At 45.2% G+C, this 25,473-nt stretch overlaps 2 protein-coding genes across 5 annotated transcripts in view; one reads left to right on the top strand and one right to left on the bottom strand.

Annotated features, from left to right (window-relative positions):
• The window catches only part of myo10 (myosin X), a 121,849-nt gene that overhangs the window by 10,558 nt on the left and 85,818 nt on the right, over nucleotides 1-25,473 (top strand). For all 4 annotated transcript variants that reach the window (XM_081598111.1, XM_081598112.1, XM_081598110.1 and 1 more), the window contains exon 2: nucleotides 25,158-25,256. In XM_081598111.1, coding sequence (XP_081454237.1) covers nucleotides 25,158-25,256 — 99 coding nt within the window. The remainder of the gene's footprint in view (nucleotides 1-25,157; nucleotides 25,257-25,473) is intronic.
• dnajc1 (DnaJ (Hsp40) homolog, subfamily C, member 1) overlaps nucleotides 1-25,473 on the bottom strand; it is a 274,202-nt gene that overhangs the window by 212,474 nt on the left and 36,255 nt on the right. The gene's annotated exons all lie outside the window — the stretch shown is intronic.

The raw sequence follows: 25,473 nt of genomic DNA, 5'->3' as shown, positions 1-25,473 counted from the left end.
TGTTTCATGAGGCCAACAGGTTTTTGCAGCAGTTGATCTTAATTCTGGATTTGTTTGTTCCTCTTCATTGTTGATCGATCAGACGTGATCTGTCTCTCTGCCACTCGTTATGCTGAACGTGTGAAACGGCTGGATCGCAGCTGGAGGTGTAAAACGTACCACAGATTGGATCCACTGCCTGGAAACGTCTCAGAAATGTCACAGACTCACAACTCATGCTACGCTATGCCAACGCTCTGTCTGCGCTTGTGAAGATTCAGTCGCCTCAGCATGCAGAATGCAGGGGAGTTTATGCAAACATGCAAAATTTAAAACTGTTTAGTTTAGTAAAGCATTTATGCTTTTAGGAAACTTCATTGCTGTTTTCATGAAGTTCTCTGGATTTTCTGCGATTTAGTTTTAATAAAGGATGAAATAAAGGATGAAATCTGGATCCTTTATTGTTGTTGTTATTATTTATTGTTGTTGAATGATGCTGTTGGTGCTGAACTTTGACTGGGACATTTTTGATTTCTGTTGATAAAGTCTGTCGTACACAAATGACATTTCACTTTATTACCAAATAAATCCAACATCTCTTCTGGTTAAGCTGCTGTAATCTGAGTTAATCTGACTTTGTTCTGTTGTGACTCTGTAGTTTTCTGACATCTTGGTTTTAGTATCGTTTAGGGCTGTTGTAAACGATTATTTTAGTAATCGAGTAATCTATAGATTTTTCTTATGATTAATCGAGTAATCGGATAAAAACAATTATGAAATAAAATATTGGTAAATCTTCCATAACACCAGTGTTACTATCGGATATCAACATCAGTGTATTTTTTCCACATTTGAGCTTCCCTACCAGTTACTGTTTTGTAGACCGGGGGAGAAACACGGGATATTTACGGCTCCTCCGTTCAGAAACTCATCTACCAGCCATGTTCCGCCTCCCGTTTGTTCAGACCGGGATGATATAAGTTTATTGTGCGGTTCGTCCGTAAAGCTGCTCTTACCCTGTAAGCATCAACCCTCAGCCGCCCGCCGTGTTCAGTCTCTCCGCTCTCCTGTATAAATCCTCCTCAGCTTCTTCATGCCGTTCAACCAGCAGCTCCGGAGCAGAAAGGCTGCCGAACTCCCGGCATCGCGCCGGTCATTTTAAGGATGTTTATTGGTCCCACAAAAACGATGGAAACCCGGAATTATCACCAATCAGTAAAATCCCCGCGGGCCGAACTTGAAGATTGGACGTTATGCCGCTAACACGTAGCTTCCGTCATCAACTCAGAGGCGGAAGTCAGAGCTCCGCGCAACGCAAATAATGTTCCGGCTGAAACACGGTGCGCTAAATGATAAAACATAAATTAACGAAGCTTCGAGGCAGGTCAGTTTTCCTCGAGGAATTTTAATAATCGAGGTACTTGAATCACTCGAGGAATCGTTTCAGCCCTAGTATCGTTTCTGTAACGTTTCCCGTTTCCTGACGGACGTTTGAATCCGTTTCTCCTCACGTTCATCGTTCAGCTCAGTGAAACTGACCAGAGATCATTTCTCTGAAATCAAAATGACATTGTGCTGATCCCTCTGCAGCCTGTGGGCTCTGACTCCTGCTGATGAAATGCTCAGTTAAAACGCAGCGCAGAGGTTCTGATCCGACCCGTTTGACTTTACTGATGAGCTTCACAAACATTCCGTCAAACTAGAAATCCAGAGTCGTGTTCGGGTTGGTTATTCCTGACGTGGAGGCAGTTTTCTGTGAGTGGATGTTTTATAGTTTGGATCTACCTGAAGCTCCTCCGTCCTGAGAAGCTTTGACAGAAAATCTCCGCCTGCTTGACGCCCAGCAGCTGCAGGAAGGAAACGCTTTTTCCACTTTCTCTTTACGGACCGAGGAAAATGTGCTGAAGACGCGTCGGAGGCAGGTGTTGGCTCACTGCTGTTTCTACGGATTAGCCAGTTACCGCACAGATCCGGTCTTCACCACTGAATGATGCTGTTGGTGCTGAACTTTGACTGGGACATTTTTGATTTCTGTTGAATTAAAACTGACTCTAAGGATCAGTCCAGGTCCGTAGAGTCAGTTTTAATTGACTCTACGGACCTGGATTCATCTGCAGCAACAACTTTTCACACTTTCGTCTTCAATCCAAACCAGATGACCGAACACCAGCCTGTGAGTTCCTCCTCCTGGCCCCCCGCTGTGCTCAGGTTGTTGGCAGATGCAGAATTTAACTTTTTCTACCTTCAGACCTTCAGCAATAGTCCATCCATCCATCCATCCATTTTCTAACACCCTTGTCCCTCAGTGGGGTCAGGAGGTGTTGCTGCCTCTCCAGCTGGCGTGCCGGGCGAGAGGCGGGGTCACCTGGACAGGTCACCAGTCTGTCACAGGGCAATACAGAGACACACAACCATGCACACACACACTCACACATAGGGGCAATTTAGACAGACCAATTAATCTTACAGTCATGTTTTTGGACTGTGGGAGGAAACCGGAGTACCTGGAGAAAACCCACCATGCACAGGGAGAACATGGAGACTCCATGCAGAAAGACCGGGAATCGAACCCAGAACCTTCTTGCTGCAAGGCAACAGCTCTACCAACTGCGCCACTGTGCAGCCCTTCAGCAATAGTCATGGAGCATTTTATTATTTTGTTTTGATTTGGTTATTTAGGAGAGAAAATTGCAGTGAACGTTCAGCCGTGTCGTGTGTAACAGAAGTTCAGACATGTTTACATGTTATGAACCATGAAGGTTTTACTGTCGGAGCTGAACTGACAGGACATGAGAACTTTATAATGTTTTTATTTAAAAAAAACTAAATCAACCTGACAGAAATGATTTATATTTGTGGGAACCAGAGAATAAAAATCAGAAACCTGCTTCAGTTTGTTATTGATCATCAATCAGGAAAGTTTCCTCCTAATTAACGTTTAAACGTCTAAATGAGTTTATTAGTGTAACGTCTGGTTGCTTCATTGCTTCAGTTTGAAGATGCAGATTGCTTAGTGTCGTTCTGTAAAGACCTGAGCAGATAATAATGTTTTAAAATATGAAATCTGCCTGCATGCTTTTTGCTGCTGCAGGATGTTGCTTATTGTTTTGGACATCCTCAGTCGTACGGTTCTGTTTCTGATCAGATCTGAACAAGACGCTGGAGGAGAGTTATCTGATCCAAAGTGAATGCAACTTCCTGGAAACCCCCCGACTGCGCACACACACACACACACACACACACACACACACACACACACACACACACACACACACACATAAATCCTGGTTAGACACAACCCCAAAAAACCCAAACATCCATTTCCACCAATTAGCCGCCTTCCCCTGCGATCCGGCTGCCAGAGGATGTTGGTTTCTTCTCTGAGAGGCTCAGAGTCCGTAATGGTTCATTAATCTGTGTTTTATTTGCTCTGTTAGCAGGACAGGATCTGATCGAATGTTTGTTTGCAGCGTCAGGCTGCAGAGCTGAACTCTGAGTTTTATAAGAAACGCATCAGGCTTGTAGAGTTTAAGCTGCTAAATCTTCAGTTATACAAACGAAAACTGAATTTCTTGATCAGCAGCAGCAGAGTGCAGGACGTTCTGCATGCTTGTGTCGTGATGCTGCTCCTGCTTTAGACACAAACCCTCATCGTTTCACTGTGACTCGGGGGCAAAAGCCCAACTGGGTTCCTAACTGCAGGAACCCAGGACTAAACTGAACCATCTGCTCCAGTTTAACCTCCTGCAGGTGAACTGGAGACGCTAACCTGCCGTTTCTCTCTGGGTGTTTGCTAATGACAAACTGATGTCAGAGGAAGTTCAGTGAAACCTGAGATCATGGCAGCAGTTTCTCCCGAACCTCCTGAATATCAGGGTTTTCCTACCTGAGCTCAGGTGAATTTAAGACCAGAGGAGGCAGAGAAACTAAAATTATAGTAAGAGCATCTCTGCTTCCACAGTTTGACTCAAGTAAGAGCAGAAATGACTTGATTCAGGCACGTTTTACACACACACAGCGCACACACACCACACACACCACACACACCGCACACACACACCGCACACACACACCACACACACCGCACACACACCACACACACCGCACACACACACACACACACCACACACACCGCGCACACACACCACACACACCGCACACACACACACACCACACACACCCTGCACACGGCACACACACCGCGCACACACACACCACACACACCGCACACACACACAGCGCACACACACCGCACACACACCGCACACACACAACGCACACACACCACACACACTGCAGAGTAGTTCTTCTGCCTCCCAGCCGGTTTTGCTCTCTGACCTGAAACGTCTCCAAAATCCCATAAAGTCATTAGAAGTTCAGCGTTTCTCTATGTTTCTCTGCGTCTCTCAGCGTTTCTCTATGTTTCTCAGCGTTTCTCTACGTTTCTCTACGTTTCTCAGCGTTTCTCTGCGTCTCTCAGCGTTTCTCTGCGTTTCTCTGCGTTTCTCTGCGTTTCTCTACGTTTCTCAGCGTTTCTCTGCGTTTCTCTGCGTTTCTCAGCGTTTCTCTGCGTTTCTCAGCGTTTCTCTGCGTTTCTCTACGTTTCTCAGCGTTTCTCTGCGTTTCTCTGCGTTTCTCTGCGTTTCTCTGCGTTTCTCTGCGTTTCTCTGCGTTTCTCAGCGTTTCTCTGCGTTTCTCTGCGTTTCTCTGCGTTTCTCAGCGTTTCTCAGCGTTTCTCTGCGTTTCTCTGCGTTTCTCTACGTTTCTCAGCGTTTCTCTGCGTTTCTCAGCGTTTCTCTGCGTTTCTCAGCGTTTCTCTGCGTTTCTCTACGTTTCTCAGCGTTTCTCAGCGTTTCTCTGCGTTTCTCAGCGTTTCTCTGCGTTTCTCTGCGTTTCTCAGCGTTTCTCTGCGTTTCTCTGCGTTTCTCAGCGTTTCTCTACGTTTCTCTGCGTTTCTCTGCGTTTCTCTGCGTTTCTCAGCGTTTCTCTACGTTTCTCAGCGTTTCTCTGCGTCTCTCAGCGTCTCTCAGCGTCTCTCTGCGTCTCTCAGCGTCTCTCAGCGTCTCTCAGCGTTTCTCTACGTTTCTCAGCGTTTCTCTACGTCTCTCAGCGTCTCTCAGCGTTTCTCAGCGTTTCTCTACGTTTCTCAGCGTTTCTCTACGTTTCTCAGCGTTTCTCAGCGTTTCTCTACGTTTCTCTGCGTTTCTCTACGTTTCTCTGCTCGAACTCCAGACTTTACCTCAGGTAAATATTGAACATGAGAAGGTTCTGGGTCAAATCCAGCTGATCTGGGTTTGGGTCTGACGTGTTGAACGTCGTCTCTTCCTCTTTAACTTGAACTTCACTGACCGACTGCATGGCTGATTCCACGTCTGCTGCGACTTTCTGCTTGTTTTCACCTCCAGTGTTTGTAACGTCCGGATGCTCATCAGAGGAATCTGTTGTTCCCTCAGTGACAGACTGCTGCTGCATCCCTGGTGCACAGAGGAGCGTATCGTAGATCCTTCCTCTCAGCAGCTGCTAGACTCTCTGAACACTCAGGTTCATCAGTTCCTCCACTCCGATAAACAGAAATGTATTTTTAATATACAAATATTCCAGCAGATTTTGTAGTTTTGACTACAGATTTAGAAAATCTATGACTGAGTTTCGTTTTTACTTGAGTCTTAATTCTTCTTAGATTTCTGTGTTTTTCTTTCTTTTTTGTTGTGTCAGTCTCTTATTTCTTATATTTTACTTTTATGCATGTTTTGAATCTGCTGTCACTTTGCTGATGAGAAACTGAAGGATGATTAAAGACTTTTCTTTTTTAATGTGAACTAATACATTTTGAGCGTAAAGGACGTGGCGGAGGCTTGCAGCTTCATGACGTTTGTGGGTTTCTGACCTTTTACTTAATGTCAGAAACCCACAACAAGTTATAATAAAGTACAGAATATCTCAGATCCATTTTTCAGGCTCACACTGTGAGGAGTAGGAGCAGAAAATAATTAGTTTTGTGCAGAAAATCAGCCTTAAAGTGTGAAAGAAAGCAGGAAAAATGCAGCAGAAGAAACTTTATTGTGGCAGAAGAATGTGGCTGTGCGAAAACGTTGAAACCTGCTGATGTTTCCACGGTTTCAGTCTCTTCCTGCTGATCTTTGCAGTGATTGGGTGAGACGTCGGACGGCGTTTCTAGGTAAAACCTTTAATTTTGGAGCAGAAGTGAATCCCGGTGGACGTGTTCGGGTCACAGTGAGTTACGGCTTTAATCCGGTGGCTGAAGGCAGAAGCTGCTCCGATTCGCTGGACCCGCGGTGGAAGACGGTGTTCATGTTCCTGTCGGGTGGCGATGCCAGGCCGCCGCAGCTGGGAAGCACATGACGCTCACCGACCCACAATGCTCTCTGCTTCAGGCCGTCTCACTTTCACACACTTCTGTAAACAACAGAACAATACAGTCAGACACACACTTCACACACACACCGCAGGGAAAGTAGGTCAGGTTGGCTTTTAAAAGACGTTTGGACCCGGTGATCCTGAGCGATGGGAACCAGAACAGGTCCAGTCAGCTCGCTGTCGGCCCGTTGTTGGGCTCCAGGCTGCGGCGTCCTGCTGATTCTCTGAATCCGTAACTCATCTCACATGAGTTTGAGTTTCTGGGAAGAGCAGCTGATAAAAATCCGTTTGAATTCTTTCTCACAGATGTAATGTTTACGTCACAGCACCTCGTTTTTCACTCTTCATGCAGAAATGATGACATAAAGTCCCAACATGGAGCCGGTCCGGCAGCAGAGCGGCTTCCTGCGGTCTGGTCCGGCTTCAGCAAATCTGGAAAGGATAATCTGACGGTTCTGCAGCAGAAGGAAGAGATGCGACCGGGTGATGAAGTTCCATCCATCCATCCATTTTCTTTACATCCTTGTCCCTAATGGGGTCAGGAGGTGCTGGTTCCTCTCCAGCTAACGTTCTGGGCGAGAGGCGGGGTCACCTGGACAGGTCGCCAGTCTGCTGCAGGGCAACACAGAGACACACAACCATGCACACACACACTCACACCTAGGGACAATCTGGAGAGACCAATTAACCTGACAGTTGTGTTTTTGGACCGTGGGAGGAAACCGGAGTACCTGGAGAAAACCCACCATGCACAGGGAGAACATGGAGACTCCATGCAGAAAGACCGGGAATCGAACCCAGAACCTTCTTGCTGCAAGGCAACAGCTCTACCAACTGTGCCACTGTGCAGCCCTGCTGGAATAATAACTGTCATTATTAGTTATAAGGATCTTATTTATATCCATTCAGGTTAAACTCATCAGTTAATTATTAAACTTTTTCCACTGTTACCACAAAAACTAGAAGATTTTAACTTTATTTAAAATACGTTTTGATTCCAGTTTAATTAAAATGATCGTTAAATGAAACCAGAAACGTTTTTTATTTACTAAAAGTTCAACTTTAATGAGTTGGGATGTCGGTTTCCGTTCCCACTTCATGTGAAGCAGCAGGTGGGGGAGGGGCAACATCTTCCCCCATTTAAAGGATCTGTTGGCGTTTTGCTTTGTTTCTGTCTGCTTGCCGTACCAGACAGAAACACCAGTAAACCCAGTTGGCTCCTACTGGTCCTGGTTCTGTCCTGCCTACTGTCGCCTCTTGCTTGCTCAGAGTCGATCGATCATCGTTAACTCATCAACCTCTGGGTTTCGGTCCAGCAGCTCCAGGAGGAAACCTGATTTCTGGGCTCCTGTAACGTAAATGTTTTCTGCTTCCAGCTGGTTTAAATCCCGCCCAGCTTTTCTTTCTCTTTTCTACTTTTCGACATTTTGGTTGTGCGTTTCCAGCCCAGCTCAGTTTTTCTAGCGGTGAATCAGAGGAAATTCCCACTTCTGTCCAGGAGTTGGAAAGACATCAAGCAGAGGATGAAAGCCGGCCCAGAATAGCTGCTCCCACTCAGCGTTCACGTTGTTATTTCTGTGGAATAATTTTAGACATGAATCAAACATAAATCTGCCCTGCTGCATGTGACTGAAATCAGAGCGCTGCAGCTTCCCCTCTCTGACTCTAGATTTAAACAACCAGATTAATGGGAACTTTCTGCATGGAAACAAAAGAGTGAAGGGATTCACTGACGGAACGGGGAGGAAACGCCGACCCTGAAGCTGTTTGCTGCGTTTCTGTGGCTGCTGCATGTTTGCATCAGTGGGAACAAAAACAAGGATCTGCCCTGCAAGCAGAGCGGAGATTACAGCCTGGGTTTGTGGCATTCCCGCTCACTTTGTTCTGCAAACCCAAAACGGCCCGACTCATCCAGAAACATCTGCTGGTTGTTTTTAGTTGCTGGCATGCAGGGCCGTTTCTGCCAAACAGGATCCACTGACGGTCTGTCAGGGAACATTACAAACCTTCACGGTTGGTTTTGGCTTCCTGCTGCCAGCTGAGTCTAAAATCCTCCAGTTCAGATCAGGAAGATGATCTGAAACTTTGCCTCCAGGCAGGAAAAGCACGCGGGAAACTCTTCACTTCAAAGCCGTTGGCTTTCAAAGGCAGTTCAGCTCTTTAGCATGCACAGGATAAGCGTGTTTATGTTCGGGTTTGAACATTTAGCCGTTTTTTTCGCCCTCTGTTGTTTCATGTGGCTGTTCTGAAACAGGAAACCCAAAGCATCGTCTGTAGCAGCGCCAGCATCCAGGTGCTGGCAGCCAATAACGAGGCGATTCAAAGAAAACCAGGAGTTTTCTGCTGAGAGGCGAACGAGCGAAAGGTCAGAGTGTCCAGGTGGCCGCGCTGCCTGAGAGGGAAACGTCAACAGGAAACGGATCCTGGCTGGGATTTTAAGATGACCTGCAGCCAGAGATCCACCGAGAGCCAAACCTGCTCATCACGGAGAACAAACCTCGTTACTGCTGACGTCTTCATGCCATCAGGTTTATAAAACTGTTTTCCTCAAATGCTGCTGCTAAATAAATATGCAAACAGCTTGCCATATATTGGTGTGTATGACCGTTTCCATCTCCTGCTGCTGGAGATGCAGCTGAGCTTCGCTGGTTTAACCAGTCGGATCTTCAGCGTGGCATGTTGTTATCAGCATCTGATTGGTGTGGAGTGCTCGTCTCTACATTTTCACTGGCATTTACTGAAATGACCGACAGCCGGCCCGGCCTTTCAGGAACAGTTCTTCCTCTGGTTCGTGTTTGCAGCAGCAGCTGAAGGTTTCGGGTCGGCTGCGCTGAAGGACCGTCGGTCCAGGTTTGTTCTCTCCATGATGGTTCGGCACAAATTTCCACCATTTTGTCGCTGCTTCAGAACACAACCTGCACTTCCTCCCGTATCGACTTTATTTAGTGTTTGTAATAAATAACGTCTGAGTTTGAAACGTGGGCTGTAAATATGTGACTCCTGAGTAAATAGTTGAGCAGCAGCTCTTCTGTTTTTCACGTTTGGCTCCGGCTCACAGCAGCTCTCTCTCTCTCTCTCTCTCTCTCTCTCTCTCTCTTTCTCTCTCTCTCTTTCTCTCTCTCTCTTTCTCTCTCTCTCTTTCTCTCTCTCTTTCTCTCTCTCTCTTTCTCTCTCTCTTTCTCTCTCTCTCTCTCTTTCTCTCTCTCTCTCTCACTCTTTCTCTCTCTCTCTCTCTCTCTCTCTCTCTCTCTCTCTGTCTCTCTCTCTCTGTCTGTCTCTCTCTCTCTCTCTCTCTCTCTCTCTCTCTCTCTCTCTCTCTGGAAGCCGAACTTTTCAAATCAAGCAGCTGTTTCCTCCATCAGCTCCAACTCGCCCACCTCTGTCAGATATTCAGCGGGAAATCTGGGAACGCTGCGTTCCCAGATTTCCACATCCGACCCCCAAACTGCTCGTTTCTACAGGCTTTTTCTGCACAATTATTCATTTCTGCTTGTTTGTTTCTTCCTCTTCAGACTGTAATTGCAGTTTGGTTTGCGCTAATCTGTCCCACATTCAGACAGGCTGGATCTTTGTTGCTGCTGAGCCTGTTAAACAAAATGTTTTCTGCTGTAAATTAAGCCATGAAGTGTCACTAAGCAGTAAAACGTTTCCACATCCACATCATCACGCTCAGAGACAGAAGGAGCCCTGTCACCTGAAGTGCATCATGGGTAATTCAGGGCAGTTTGGCGCGAACGCACGAGTCAGGAGCGCGTTACCAGGGGCGTCGTCAAGGCAACAGGGAAAGATTAATGAGGCAACTCGTCAGGAGGTTCAGGACGACCGGAGCTGCTTCTCATCAGGGTTTCATCAAAACACGTCTTCAAACGTCCGACACGTTTCTCACTTTTCAGCTTTTATTTGTCTGAAAACCACCAGAACAGTCAGATCTGCAACAATATTAACAAAAACAGTTTCTTCTTTCAAACGAAAGCTGGAACAGAAAACTGAAAACAAACAGAGCCAGGAAGAAAAAAGACTTTTTTCTGTTCCTTTGTTTAAAACGTCAGTGTTTTCATCACCTGTTCATCTTTTCTTCCTCGCTGATCTTTCGTATTTATTCTGGAATTTGGTTAGAAAAACTTCAAGAACTCAACAGTTTGGAAAAGTATTGAATTTAAAAACATGTTGGACCTTATGGATTAATATGTTGTTAATCTGTAAGTTCCTCCCGTTGAGAAGGTTTGGTGTTTTGGTGGAGCATCTAGAAATGTTTTCAGTGTTTCTAGTGAATTATTAACTTCTCTGGTCAGCTCTTCCTTTTCTTGAAAAATAAACTCATCATCATCAGAGTCCAGCTCTTCATCTTGTCCTCATTGTGGACATGTCCAAATGTCCTGTTGAGTCACACTGATGGCTGTTGATGTTGTTATTTTTCCACTCAGCAGCCAAAGTTTGACTCTTTATTCATGAAGTTCTCCATCATCCATCGGTGCTACAGGGATTTTTCCCTCTCAGCCGAGTCAAACAGGTTTCATCACCAGACCCGGAAACCCGTCCAGAAACCTGCAGACGTGTTCAGACCTGGACGCGTTCGTGACGAGCAGCTCGGGGATTAGATCTGCAGGGAAATCCTTTCAGGAGGTTCTGCTGTGAAAACGTGACACAAACCTGCAGTTTGCAGAGAGACGCATCGAATGTCAGATTCCTTAATGCTTGGCTTTCAGAGGCGAGCTGCTGCAAAGGAAGCTGGGAAAAAAATCTTCAGGGCGTTTTAAAATGGAGAGTGACTGAGGAAGAGCCAGAGCTGGTTCTGATAACGGGGTAGAAACAGACAGAGATCATTTAGGCCTAAAAATAACAGAAATTTTCAAGAAAAAAAATGTAGTTTGAAAAGCTGAAAATTTGCTAGAAAAAACTAAGAATTTATTATTCTAGAAAATTTCTAATTTCTAAAAAAAACTTTGGAAAAAAAGAAAAACTTTTTAACTTTTGAAATTCAGACATTTTCATTGTTTTTCTCAAAAATTTCTGAGATGAATCTCAAACTTTCCCAGAGTTTTTTCTTTGAAATGTACTCTTCCTCGTTCTACAACGACCATAATGTTGTAGGTTCTTCTGTTCCTGCTGAGCCGCTGGCTCGTCGTGGCGGCTGACTTCCAGGTCCGGTCTGGTTCTGGTTCTGCTCACGTCTTTGCCGGGTCGGCCGGATCCACCCTCAGCTGCTCCACAGCCACGGAGCAGCTGACCAGGACGGAGAGCTGCAGCGTTCACAGCGCAGCGTGGGAAACTCACCGCCGTTCCCCTAGATCGAAGGAAATCGGGACATTAGATCAGTAACTGGAAACATTTGATCAGCAATAATCAGTAATAATCAGCAATAGTCTGTAATAATCAGCAATAGTCGGTAATAATCAGTAATAATCAGAAATAATCAGTAATAGTCGGTAATAATCAGCAATAGTCGGTAATAATCAGCAATAGTCAGTAATAATCAGCAATAGTCAGTAATAATCAGTAATAATCAGCAACAGTCAGTAATAATCAGTAATAATCAGCAACAGTCAGTAATAATCAGCAATAGTCAGTAATAATCAGCAATAGTCAGTAATAATCAGCAATAGTCGGTAATAATCAGCAATAGTCAGTAATAATCAACAATAGTCAGTAATAATCAACAATAGTCAGTAATAATCAGTAATAATCAGTAATGGTCAGTAATAATCAGCAATAGTCAGTAATAATCGGCAATAGTCGGTAATAATCAGCAATAGTCAGTAATAATCAGCAATAGTCAGTAATAATCAGCAATAGTCGGTAATAATCAGCAATAATCAGCAACAGTCAGTAATAATCAGTAATAGTCAGTAATAATCAGCAATAGTCGGTAATAATCAGCAATAGTCATTAATAATCAGCAATAGTCAGTAATAATCAGCAATAGTCGGTAATAATCAGCAATAATCAGCAACAGTCAGTAATAATCAGCAATAGTCAGTAATAATCAGCAATAGTCGGTAATAATCAGCAATAGTCAGTAATAATCAGCAATAGTCAGTAATAATCAACAATAGTCAGTAATAATCAACAATAGTCAGTAATAATCAGTAATAGTCAGTAATAATCAGCAATAGTCAGTAATAATCAGCAACAGTCAGTAATAATCAGTAATAATCAGTAATAGTTGGTAATAATCAGTAATAATCAACAATAGTCAGTAATAATCAGTAATAGTCAGTAATAGTCAGTAATAATCAGCAATAATCAGTAATAGTCAGTAATAATCAGCAATAGTCAGTAATAATCAGCAACAGTCAGTAATAATCAGTAATAATCAGTAATAATCAGCAACAGTCAGTAATAATCAGTAATAATCAGCAACAGTCAGTAATAATCAGCAATAGTCAGTAATAATCAGCAATAGTCAGTAATAATCAGCAATAGTCGGTAATAATCAGCAATAGTCAGTAATAATCAACAATAGTCAGTAATAATCAACAATAGTCAGTAATAATCAGTAATAATCAGTAATGGTCAGTAATAATCAGCAATAGTCAGTAATAATCGGCAATAGTCGGTAATAATCAGCAACAGTGGCGCAACTACACATTATTCAGGTGGATGCACAAACATAGATCGGCGCCCCCCCCGACCGAGGGACGGAACGTCAGGGTGAAGGAGCGACGCTCACTCAGCCCCCCCCCCCCCCCCCCCCCCCCGCCCCCCGAGGCGACGATACGTGAAGGGTAAAACTCGCTACATTTACCTCGTTATGTGCGCGAGGTGAAGGAGCGTAAGGCGCGCATTAGTGTACGGGAAAACATCATCGGCGCGCCGCCCCCTCCAGACGGGGTTTTCGCGCCCCCTCTGGTGCTGCGCCCCTATGCGTTGCATACCCTGCATACCCACTTTTTGCGCCACTGATCAGCAATAGTCAGTAATAATCAGCAATAGTCAGTAATAATCAGCAATAGTCAGTAATAATCAGCAATAGTCAGTAATAATCAGTAATAGTCGGTAATAATCAGTAATAGTCGGTAATAATCAGTATTAATCAGCAATAGTCAGTAATAATCAGCAATAGTCGGTAATAATCAGTAATAATCAGTAATAGTCGGTAATAATCAGCAATAGTTGGTAAAAATCAGCAATAATCAGTAATAATCAGAACTAATCAGTAATAATCAGCCTGTTGATTCGCTGACAGGAGGAAGACGATCCCCCGAACAGCAGCTGCTTCCTGCTGAGCCTCACCTTTTTGTTCGCACCCACCTCCTGACACCCTGATGTGACCTCTGACCCCTCCGTTAATGATCCAGCCCTGCCAGGTGTTGGCTGGTTTTAGCTTCAGTTTTTATTCGTTTTGAAGAGCTCAGAGCCGTAAGCCTTCAAAATGTCGTTCATATTCACTGCTTTACTTTGGGAGATCATAATGTTTCCTGAAACGCTTCATTTAGTTCTCCTGTGATCTAAAACTGATTCTGTCCATCAAATTCATCAGAACTGTAAATTCCCACAGTGTCTTTTCGCCTGTGAACGTGTCATCGCTGCTTGTTGTTAGAGGACAGAAACGGTTTGTAAAAGCTTCATTTTCTGCGAACCAGCAGGTCAGGAAGTTGGGAGAGTAAGAGCCTGATTGGTGCGTCTGAAGTTGGGAGGATTTTTCTAAAAGCTTTTCTGATAAATAGCCAGGATATTTAATATTTCCTGCATGTAGAGTTCAGTGTCTGTTTGCAAAGGTTTGAAGCTTTTGACCAGTTTGTTCTCTGCTCCTCTGACTGCAGCAGGAACAGATTCAACACTTTGGTTCATACCAACATGATAAAATCACAAAGTTTCTGCAGATTTGACTAAATGTCCCGTTTCCCCACATCCCAGAGGAGATGACCTGGATGTCGGTTCACGTTCAGTTGTGTTTTTGATGGCCTATAAAATCCTGAAACGTTTCTTTATTTTTCAATAATCTGTTATTTAAAATCATCTGGTTTTACTTCAGAGATGCATGTTTGTCTTTGCTTTAACAGGATTGAAAATGAGACCTAATTGTTACCATTTCTGCTCCCAAAGCTTCTTAATTCACAAACTTTTTTCTTCTTCTGTTGCCACAAAGTAAAGATGAAACCATTTAGGACTGAAACTGTGTGAATTTGGTTCACTGTGGTGCAGAAATCTGGGTTTGGATTAAGAAAAATCTAAGAATTATGATGGGAAAAATCCCCGACTGAGCTTAGATAAACGATTCCTTTGGCCTGAGAATGACTTTATCTCGCCAGGATCTGATCCCTCAGTTTCTCTCCAGAAATCAGGAAGCGTCCCGCAACTGGAGCCTCTGCTTGTTCTGCTGCTGTGAAATCAGCTGAGAACCAAACGAGCTCTCCTGCTCTGAACTCTGCAGAGCGATTGCAGCCGCACAGCGTCTCCAAGCCGAGTCCGGACTCTAAATATATTCCGACCGCGGAGCATCTGAGCTCACGATGACGTTCATCTGCGGTAGAATAAGGCACGTAAGTGAAAGGGTTGTTTAAAAGTAGATCCTGTGGTTGCTGCAGCTGGAAGCGTCTGGATGGGGGTTTCTGGAAGAATTACCTTTTGTTTAGGTCCAAACGAGGTTTGCATGGGAAGCTGTTTGTACTTGCCGGATTTCTCCTCAGTTCAGTCCTTTGATGTGAAACAAAGAGTCTTGTGGAAAGTTTCCGTCAGTTTCCGTCTCATTGGCCGTTAAAACGAGAACGGTTTGCTTCACCCGGAACGTTTTGGTCAATCGGCTCAGGACGTGCTTACACGGTTCATCTGAAGCCGACGTGGTCAGCTGGTTGAGCAGGGGGCGCTGTGCTGCCAACACCTGCTTCCAGGTAGAAAGACCCCAGATCCCGGTTTAAACGAGCTGCACGGTGGAAAAGGTTAGCGAAAAGGTCCTGGGTTCAAATCCCAGCCTAGTTTCCCTGTGGAGGGGAACGCATTGGTCTCTCTGGCTGGTTATAAACTGGTTATTAACTGGTTATAAACTCCACTAACTTACACTGTTTGTTTGCAGTGACATGTTCTCCACTGTAAATTTAACTTCAAAATTCTATTTTAATCCACATTTACTGGTTTATTTGTACTTATTCCTGTCAAAATCGATCTTTTATGACGGTGCATGCACACATAATGCAAACAAAATGTGGATTTGTTTCTATCTCGTCATGTTTTCTCTTTAATCACAGCGTTAGAGCAGCAGATGAAGAAAGATTTCAGATTTGGAAGTTGAGAAATGCAGTATTTTATGACGTTTTTGTGAAATCTTGCATGTCCAGCTCCTCTGGCCTCCACCGCAGAGCGGAGCAGCATGTAGTGTAAATCCAGAGTTATCCTTTTTGGTTTTAATCTCCAAGTTATTCTTCTTCAGGTTTTTCCTACTTGCTCTACTTTCTGCTGCCTCAGTAAAGAGCTTCAAAACTCCCAGTTATCCCCATTAGTTCCTTCTCAGAAATCCTTTTCATTCTCTATAATCTTCAGTTTATTAATTGTAAATGCAAACTGCTCAATCACAAGTTTCCCTCCGTTTTATGGTTTAGTAGTGAGGACATGCTGCTGTGCCTCGTCATAAAGATAACGCTGCTAAAGTTTGCAGTCAGCAGGAGCTAAATTGACCCAAACATGTAAGCAGCTACATGTGTGCAGTTCCTCCACAAAGGCCTCATTAAACGGCTTCAGACGTGGACTGCAGTCAAGTTGTTGCAGCCCGTAAAAAACTAATAATCTTGGATTTAAACGCGGTTCAGTCAGCGGCTGATTGGCCGGTTCTGGTGTTTTATGTTGATCCGGGTCATGTGTGCGCGGCCGCTGTAATTTCTTTCCCATCGTCGCGGATCTTTCCCTCCCTCCTCACAATGCCGCTCTCATCCCTGTAAACACAACCTGCTTTGGGAACGCCAACGCAGGATTTACAAGTTTTATGCCTCCATGTCTGCTTCCAGGCAAAACGCTTTTTAATAAAACACCTCTAAACACTTGTTGATCTGGGATCAGCGTTGGTTTCTGCGTCAGGAGGATCTCTGCGTGTTTTAATAAAACAAGTTCTGGTGGATTAAGGAAGAAATGTTTGAGACGGAGCCGATGCCACACACATGGTTTCACTTAATCGCCTACGAGCTCACAGTGTTTCTCATCCGGAGTTTCGTTTTAGTGTTTCTCACAGGCGGATCCAAAGTGATTCGCCTCGTTTCTTCTCCTCTAGGAAGCTGCAGTTATAAATCCTCCTCATGCGTTTCAGATGCAGCAGAAACGTTCCTGACATCCAGCATGACTCTGAGGCTTCGCCAACGGTTTGATTTGGCGCCGCAGCATCTAATTAGGATCCATTAAACTGTGGAAACTCCGTGAGGAGGAGCAGCTCTTATTTTTGACAGATCAAGTCAACATTTTCCTCGTCATAAAGCGAAAAATTGAGTTTTATCCTTTGGGAATTATTAACTTTTATTCTGTTAATTCCTTCCCGTCTTTCATGGCGTTTTCAGACGTCAACATTATTTCAGCTTCTGGAACCAACCGGAGAAATGTTTGATATCCGTGCAGTTAAAACCAGAAGTTTAAATACACCATATTAAATAAATAAATCTGAATAAATGTTACAGTTTTAAGTCAGTTGGGATCAACAGAAATGTTCTGTTGTCTTAATGCCAGAATAATGACAGAGGAAACGATTAAAGGCGATTTTTATTACTTCAGTGTGGGGGAAAAAAAGCGTCTTTTTCTATGGTGCATGTAAACTTGTGGTTTGAACTCAGTGTGTTGGCTGAGTCACAGCGACCTTCGGTTTGTATAATCCAGATATAAATACTGTCTGTCGGATTGTTCTCTGCATGTAAAACGATTTTATGCTTTTTATTTTTATGCTTCCACACACCTGGGTGCCGTTATGTTTCATTACCACGGCAACAGCTGATCACGTCATGAGTGTGCGTCCTGCTTCACTTTAATCCAGTTAAAATCTTTGTTTGTTTTTGCTCTTACACTGTGAAACATTTCCAGACTTTCAAATCCAAATGGCTCCTTCTGATTGGCTCCCTCCAAAGCCGCTGCTCAGTGATTGGTCGGTGCAGCAGTCAGGTGGAGGATCATGGACTTCCTCGCTGTTTCATCATCTGGAGGATCATTTTAGTACTTCCAGAGAATTCAAAGATAATTTCTCTTTTCTGTTGCAAAATCTTGAAAAATTCTGTTTGCTTCAGAATCTCTTGAAGGTTTAATTTATGATTGAAAGAATTTAATTTCCTCTGATAAAAATAAATACACTTTTTAATTATTTTGCAGCTCTATTTGAAAAGTTTCGTCTGTTTCCTTCCGACGAGGCAAATTCAAAGAATGCAGAAGGAGGAGAGCGGGCGAGGTGAGACCGTTGCTCACTTTTAACCTCGGCTGTAAAACGTCGTAGTTAATAATTAATGTGACCTGATGATTGATCCGGCTCTTATCTGTGGAAAACAAAACAAGGCTGACATGCAGAGGAAAACGCTGCAGGCTGAACGATTCACTTCACAAAGAAAAGCAGCAGAAAACGTCAAATCTGCTGGAAACGCCTGTTTGCCTCTAAAACGTTTCGTTTGTTCGTCACCTGAGAGGAAAAATGAAAAACAAAACGGCTCTGAGGTCAGACCACAGGTTGATGTTCAGGCGTGTGTTGGCTGAATGGATGGACGGTTTATAGCAGCAGCTGAATCACCTTCATGCCCTGAGGAGTCAGATTATCATGCAGGTCAGAGGTCGGCTGAATTTAGCTAGATTTTCTCTGATGACTGTTTGTGACGAGTTTTACATCTCAGAGGAAACAACGTCCACCTGCAGCCGCACACACTCCTGATGAACTTCACAGTGTGTGTGTGTGTGTGTGTGTGTGTGTGTGTGTGTGTGTGTGTGTGTGTGTGTGTCCCACTCTAAAGTCCAGTCTCATCTAAACTCGTCTTCAGCGTCTCCTGAATCTCACAGGAGACACTCGTCCCACAGCATTCAGCTGCCAGGTGGAGCCACGTTTAGCATCATCAGGTTGATTTATATCTGCAGATATTCAGGATGTTGTGGATCCATTCAAACAATCAGAATGAGTGTAAACATAATGCAACATTTACCAAAAAAGGTTTTCTCATGGCTGAGCTCCTCCCATCATTCCTGCTGGGTTTTATTTAAGGGTATCAGAGTAAAGAGGGATGTTTATAAAGGCTACCAGTGGTGCGCGCCGCTAACTAGAGAGTTATGCTAACAGTGAGCTCTAATCATAAATATTTGAGCTAACGCAAAGCGCCATTTATTTGTAAAACATTTTAAAATACATTAAATTAAAAGAAAGATTGAAAAACAACAAAAGAAAAAGCAGAATAAAGGAATAAAATCAGAGTTTCAGGAAGTTTTCACATTTCTGCTTCTCTTTCTTTTACGAACTAAAAGTTTTACTTTCATGTTGATTATTTTAGCTCAGTAAATGTTTAGTCTGTGGTTCCGTCCCGTCAGCCGGGTGTTTTTGGGCCGCAGCTGTTGGAGACGTTACTGTTCGCCATCAGAGCCGGTTCAGACGAGGACAAAGGTCAGCGGCAGGAACTCTGGGCCCTGATTGTAACTGGGAAACAGCTGGACCCCTCAACCTGTCACTGCTAAAGGTTTAGCCGTGACCTTTAGAGCCGAGGGTCGATCCAGAACCAGGAGTCGGAGAACGAGTCGCCATGGCGACGTGCAGCTTCAGCGCTCAGAAAAAGAAAAAGGTCGTCCGGTGTTTCTGCGACAGAAAGGAGGCCTGTGGCCGAGCACAAGACTCGGTCTGTTGCAGGGGAGGAAGTGGAATCTCAGACAGGACAGCTGCTCATTCCCGACCCCGACGGCGTACGAACGCCCCCTCCCCTCAGCGCCCTGAGCGTTCAGCCACACATGTGGAGGTCCTGCAGGGTGACGGGTCGCTGCCCGGCCGCCTGACGCCTCGGCCTGCGGGGCGGTGGGCCGCATGTTGGTGTCGGGATGGAGGAGAATAGAGCCGAGCTGTCTTGCTGATCTGCCGATCAGAACCGATCAGTGGTCTGCTGTTCCTGATGGCGCCGTGTTTCTTCCCTCCAGCCCTGGTCGTGCGTTCAGCGGCCTGCCTTCTCGGCCTCTGCAGCGTTTTGAGCTGCAGCCTGAGTGGTTTTGTGCTGCAGAGTGACTCTCTGAGCTCTGTTGTGCTGCAGCAGCTGGGTCCGGGTCCACAGCTCCCCGTCTGTTTAAAGTGACCTCTTCTGCTGGTGTTGACATTTCCTCCATTAAGGCTCCAGTTTCATGTTGCTGTCAAACAACGAGCTCAACATTTTAGCTGATCTCCACAAGTTTTCTTAGTTAATTTTTTTATAAAAGCTGCTTCAAACCATCTTTTTGTTTAGATTTATTTCAATTTCCAACAGATTTATTGATATTTTATTTCTATGTTGGCATCCAGCCTGACTGGATCAGACGGAAAGCAGACCGACCGAAACCGCTGCTCTGCTTGTTCTGCCAACAGCATGAAGACGTTCAGAACCGAACCGTCCTCCACTGGTTCTGACTGTTCACACCGGATCCGGTCTGAATGGATCCGGTCCGATCCAGTCTGAATTGATTCGGTCTGAATGGATCCGGTCTGATCCAGTCTGAATGGATCCGGTCTGATCCAGTCTGAATGGATCCAGTCCGATCCAGTCTGAATGGATCCAGCTTGATCCGGTCTGAATGGATCCAGCTTGATCCGGTCTGAATGGATCCAGTCTGATCCGGTCTGAATGGATCAGGTCTGATCCGGTCTGAATGGATCAGGTCTGATCCGGTCTGAATGGATCAGGTCTGATCCAGTCTGAATGGATCAGGTCTGATCCAGTCTGAATGGATCTGGTCTGATCCAGTCTGAATGGATTTGGTCTGATCCAGTCTGAATGGATCCGGTCTGAATGGATCCGGTCTGATCCAGTCTAGGTGGATCCGGTCTGATCCGGTCTGAGTGGATCCAGCCTGATCCGGTCTGAATGGATCCGGTCTGATCCAGTCTGAATGGATCCGGTCTGATCCAGTCTGAATGGATCCGGTCTGAATGGATCCGGCCTGATCCGGTCTGATCCAGTTTGAGTGGATCCAGTCTGAGTGGATCCGGTCTGAATGGATCCAGTCTGATCCGGTCTGAATGGATCCGGTCTGAATGGATCCAGCCTGATCCGGTCTGATCCAGTCTAAATGGATCCGGTCTGAATGGATCCGGTCTGATCCAGTCTGAATGGATCCGGTCTGAATGGATCCGGTCTGATCCAGTCTGAATGGATCAGGTCTGATCCGGTCTGAATGGATCAGGTCTGATCCAGTCTGAATGGATTTGGTCTGATCCAGTCTGAATGGATCCGGTCTGAATGGATCCGGTCTGATCCAGTCTGAGTAGATCCGGTCTGATCCAGTCTGAATGGATCCGGCCTGATCCAGTCTGAATGGATTTGGTCTGATCCAGTCTGAATGGATCCGGTCTGATCCAGTCTGAGTGGATCCGGTCTGATCCGGTCTGAGTGGATCCAGTCTGATCCGGTCTGAATGGATCCGGTCTGAATGGATCCAGCCTGATCCGGTCTGATCCAGTCTAAATGGATCCGGTCTGAATGGATCCGGTCTGATCCAGTCTGAATGGATCCAGTCTGATCCAGTCTGAATGGATCCAGTCTGAATGGATCCGGCCTGAATGGATCCGGCCTGATCCATGGTTTATGTTTTAAAACAGATTCCTTCATGCTTTAGCTGTATCGGCCTCTCAGGTAAATTAATTTCTAACATCATTCACTGAATTAATCGAATCATTTTTATCATTTCCGATCAAACCTGTCTAAACATTTTCACGTGTTTGAGCACGCAGCGTTTCAAAGCATCATGGGAAAAGCTGTTTCTCCGTTCGGGTCACGTTTCAGTCGGCTTGGTTTCAGTTTGCTCTGGATTTCACTCTGCAGCTGAAATGTTGGCGGTTTCTGTCCCAGCTGCTCTCTGGGCAGATTTCTGCTCCTTAACTGGGATTTTTATCCATTAACGGGATGAGCAGCGCGGCTTTTCTTCGCCTTCAGTCCATCATTAACTCCATACGGGGGCTTTGATGCGGGTTCAGGCCGTCAGCGCTGATGAATGAGGGAGGGAGACGTTTGGCTCACGGTCGTGTTTGGAGAGTCTCCTGCTGGATTAAAGTGTAGAAGAAGAAGAAGAGAGAGGGCTGAGTGGATTAGGAGAGGGGGCACGATGAGGCGGCGGGGGGGTAACGTGAAGAGCGCGTGTTGCTGCGGGGCGGCGGGACGCTGAGGCCTTCCCTCTCCGGTCGCAGCAGATTCCTGCGCCGCTGCACATCAGGAATGTTTCTGCTGGTAAACAGAGCTTTGTGCTGCTTCCTTTGTTTGGCTCCTTTATGGATCATTAAACAACCATCAACCTTTGTCAGCATCATGACTTTCTTTTTGTTTCCCTTTTCAAATATGAGTCCATGTGGAGTCTTTACTTTAAAACCAGCTGCTGGTTTCATACAGCAGCTTCATCTCTTCCTGTCCTCTGACTTCAGTCCAAAACGGACGACCTGCAGCTAAACATGCTAACTGCTCAGAATAAGTGAATAAGTCGCCTGCAGAGCTGAGCAGAACGAAGTGAGGGCTTCCTCCAACCTCTGACGGGTTGATCCAGAAACGGTTCTGTTCAGGTCAGACATGTCAGCTTCTCCACACTCAGCCTGTCTGACCGGAAACTGCAGACGAAGACCAGCGTCTGCTTTGAGTCAGGAGATCATCTCATTCCCCTCCGTTAGCGACAGAGGAAAACTCTCTCCTGTTATTATTATTATAAAAATATGAAGACAAAGGGAATGTCTATAAAAACTAACTACATCCCATGATTGTGCGTCGCCATGGAGACGTCTGATTTCACTTTCTATTCCCACGCTGCTTTATTTTATTGAGCTATGCAAATATTTGTTTTTGCACAACTCTGAGGTGAAACCACAGCGCTGCAGTCAGGTGGAGGTTTAATGAGGATGTAAAAATATGCAAACGTCCAAATAACCACATCGGATAAACGCTTAAACTGTCTGGATAGAAAAAAACGATTTATAAACTTCTGACCAACCACAACGCGGGATTATGAACCTGGACTATGAACCTGGATTATGAACCTGGATTATGAACCTGGATTATGAACCTGGTGAAGGTCGTCTACAATCTGTCAAAACCAAAATGAATCCAAATGTTTGGTTCTATCCGTTTAATTTCTCTTTCATTCTTTGTAGTTTTCTCTTTAAACTGCTGTTGGTAGTTTATAAATGACTGAATGGCTTAAAGATCATCAGCCTTCCAGCCCTCTGTGGTTCTGGTTCTGGTTCTGGAGGAGCATCATTCAGCTCCCCCCCGCTGGGGGCCCGGGCCCCTCTGACCTGCTGCTGCCGCTGCCAACCTGAGCTTTACATTCCTCTGCTGGCCTCCCTCCTGCCAGGTGTCTCTGGGGGCCGTCAGGTCAAAGGTCGTTTCGTTTTGGAGGTTCAGAGAGAGGAGGGGGGAGAGAGAGGAAGGGCTCATCCAAAGCACGGCGGGTGTTTTTCCCATCAGCGTTCGCCGTCCGCGCTGATGAACCGCGGAGCCTGTGGCGGCGTCAATATTTAACTGGAAAACGTCACTTTGTACTGAATGACGGCAGCCAGGCGAAGCTGTCGAGCAGGACGGAGGAGCAAACAGCCCGAACCGTCCGGGTTCCGACCCGTCCGGGTTCCGACCCGAACCGTCCGACCGACCCGTCCGGGTTCCGACCCGACCGAACCCTCCGAACTGTCCGGGTTCCGACCCGACCGAACCGTCCGGATTCCGACCGACCGAACTATCCGAACCGTCCGGGTTCCGACCCGAACTGTCCGACCGACCCGTCCGGGTACCGACCCGACCGAACCATCCGAACCGTCCGGATTCCGACCGACCGAACTATCCGAACCAATCGGGTTCCGACCCGACCCGACCGAACCGTCCGGATTCCGACCGACCGAACTATCCGAACCGTCCGGGTTCCGACCCGAACTGTCCGACCGACCCGTCCGGGTTCCGACCCGACCGAACCATCCGAACCGTCCGGATTCCGACCGACCGAACTATCCGAACCGATCGGGTTCCGACCCGACCCAACCGAACTGTCCAACCCGTCCGGGTTTCTCCAGACTCTGAGGATCAGCTGATAGTTTGACCCAAACATGAAATCCTGTTGAGGTTTTCCTGAACAGATCAGGTCGGAAACCCAACACTGCCCTGGGTTTCACCTGGAATGTCCTCCTGGTTGGAGGCCGGTGCCATGGCAACGCCATGGTAACGCCATGGCAACGCCATGGCAACCCAGATCCTGTCAGTCTTCTCTCCCATGAGCTTCAGGCTCAGGTCGCTAATCTCAGGAACATCACAGATGATTCCTGATGGTTTTAGAGTTGAGAGCTTCACAGTGAAGGCAGGAAGGAGCTGGTTATTTTTTAATAACTGATATTTGTGCCTGTTTCCAGGGGGACCGGTAATAATGATGTTATTAAAGCAGAAACGGGTTATTTTTTAATAACTGTGATATTTGTGCCTGTTTCCAGGGGGATCGGTAATAATTATGTTATTAAAGCATAAACTGGTTATTTTTTAATAACTGTGATATTTGTGCCTGTTTCCAGGGGGACCGGTAATAATTATGTTATTAAAGCATAAACTGGTTATTTTTTAATAACTGTGATATTTGTGCCTGTTTCCAGGGGGACCGGTAATAATTATGTTATTAAAGCAGAAACGGGTTATTTTTTAATAACTGTGATATTTGTGCCTGTTTCCAGGGGGACCGGTAATAATGATGTTATTAAAGCATAAACTGGTTATTTTTTAATAACTGTGATATTTGTGCCTGTTTCCAGGGGGATCGGTAATAATTATGTTATTAAAGCATAAACTGGTTATTTTTTAATAACTGTGATATTTGTGCCTGTTTCCAGGGGGACCGGTAATAATTATGTTATTAAAGCAGAAACGGGTTATTTTTTAATAACTGTGATATTTGTGCCTGTTTCCAGGGGCACCTGGTAATAATTATGTTATTTAAAGCAGAAACGGGTATTTTTAATAACTGTGATATTGTGCCTGTTTCCAGGGGGACCGGTAATAATGATGTTATTAAAGCATAAACGGGTTATTTTTTAATAACTGATAATTGTGCCTGTTTCCAGGGGGACCGGTAATAATTATGTTATTAAATCAGAAACGGGTTATTTTTTAATAACTGTGATATTTGTGCCTGTTTCCAGGGGGACCGGTAATAATGATGTTATTAAAGCATAAACGGGTTATTTTTTAATAACTGTGATATTTGTGCCTGTTTCCAGGGGGACCGGTAATAATTATGTTATTAAAGCAGAAACGGGTTATTTTTTAATAACTGTGATATTTGTGCCTGTTTCCAGGGGGACCGGTAATAATGATGTTATTAAAGCATAAACGGGTTATTTTTTAATAACTGATAATTGTGCCTGTTTCCAGGGGGACCGGTAATAATGATGTTATTAAAGCATAAACTGGTTATTTTTTAATAACTGATATTTGTGCCTGTTTCCAGGGGGACCGGTAATAATGATGTTATTAAAGCATAAACTGGTTATTTTTTAATAACTGTGATATTTGTGCCTGTTTCCAGGGGGACCGGTAATAATGATGTTATTAAAGCATAAACGGGTTATTTTTTAATAACTGATATTTGTGCCTGTTTCCAGGGGGACCGGTAATAATGATGTTATTAAAGCAGAAACTGGTTATTTTTTAATAACTGATATTTGTGCCTGTTTCCAGGGGGACCGGGTTTGGCTCCGGGAGGAGGAGCAGTTCCTCCCCGGCTCTGTGTCTTCCTGCTCTGGAGGCGTCGTCGTCTTCGCCACAGACTACGGCCAGGTGAGAAACCTCAGCCGGACCGGACCGGACTCTGTCTGAAACCCGTCTCAGCTGTTTCTGACGGGGGTCATAAACCCTGACGTCCGGCTGGCTTTGGGTCAGGGGTAAATCCGTTAATCTGCACAAAGATAAAAACTGTGACCTTGAGCCTGAGGGAGGAGCGCGGCCCGTTCCCGTCAGGGTTGAATCCCGCTCATGCTTTCATTTCTGAAGTTTT

The sequence above is a fragment of the Poecilia reticulata genome, chromosome 17, assembly GCF_904066995.2.
Source record: "Poecilia reticulata chromosome 17, P_reticulata-male-v2, whole genome shotgun sequence".
NCBI lineage: Eukaryota > Metazoa > Chordata > Actinopteri > Cyprinodontiformes > Poeciliidae > Poecilia > Poecilia reticulata.
This window is presented reverse-complemented; position numbering and strand designations above follow the sequence as displayed.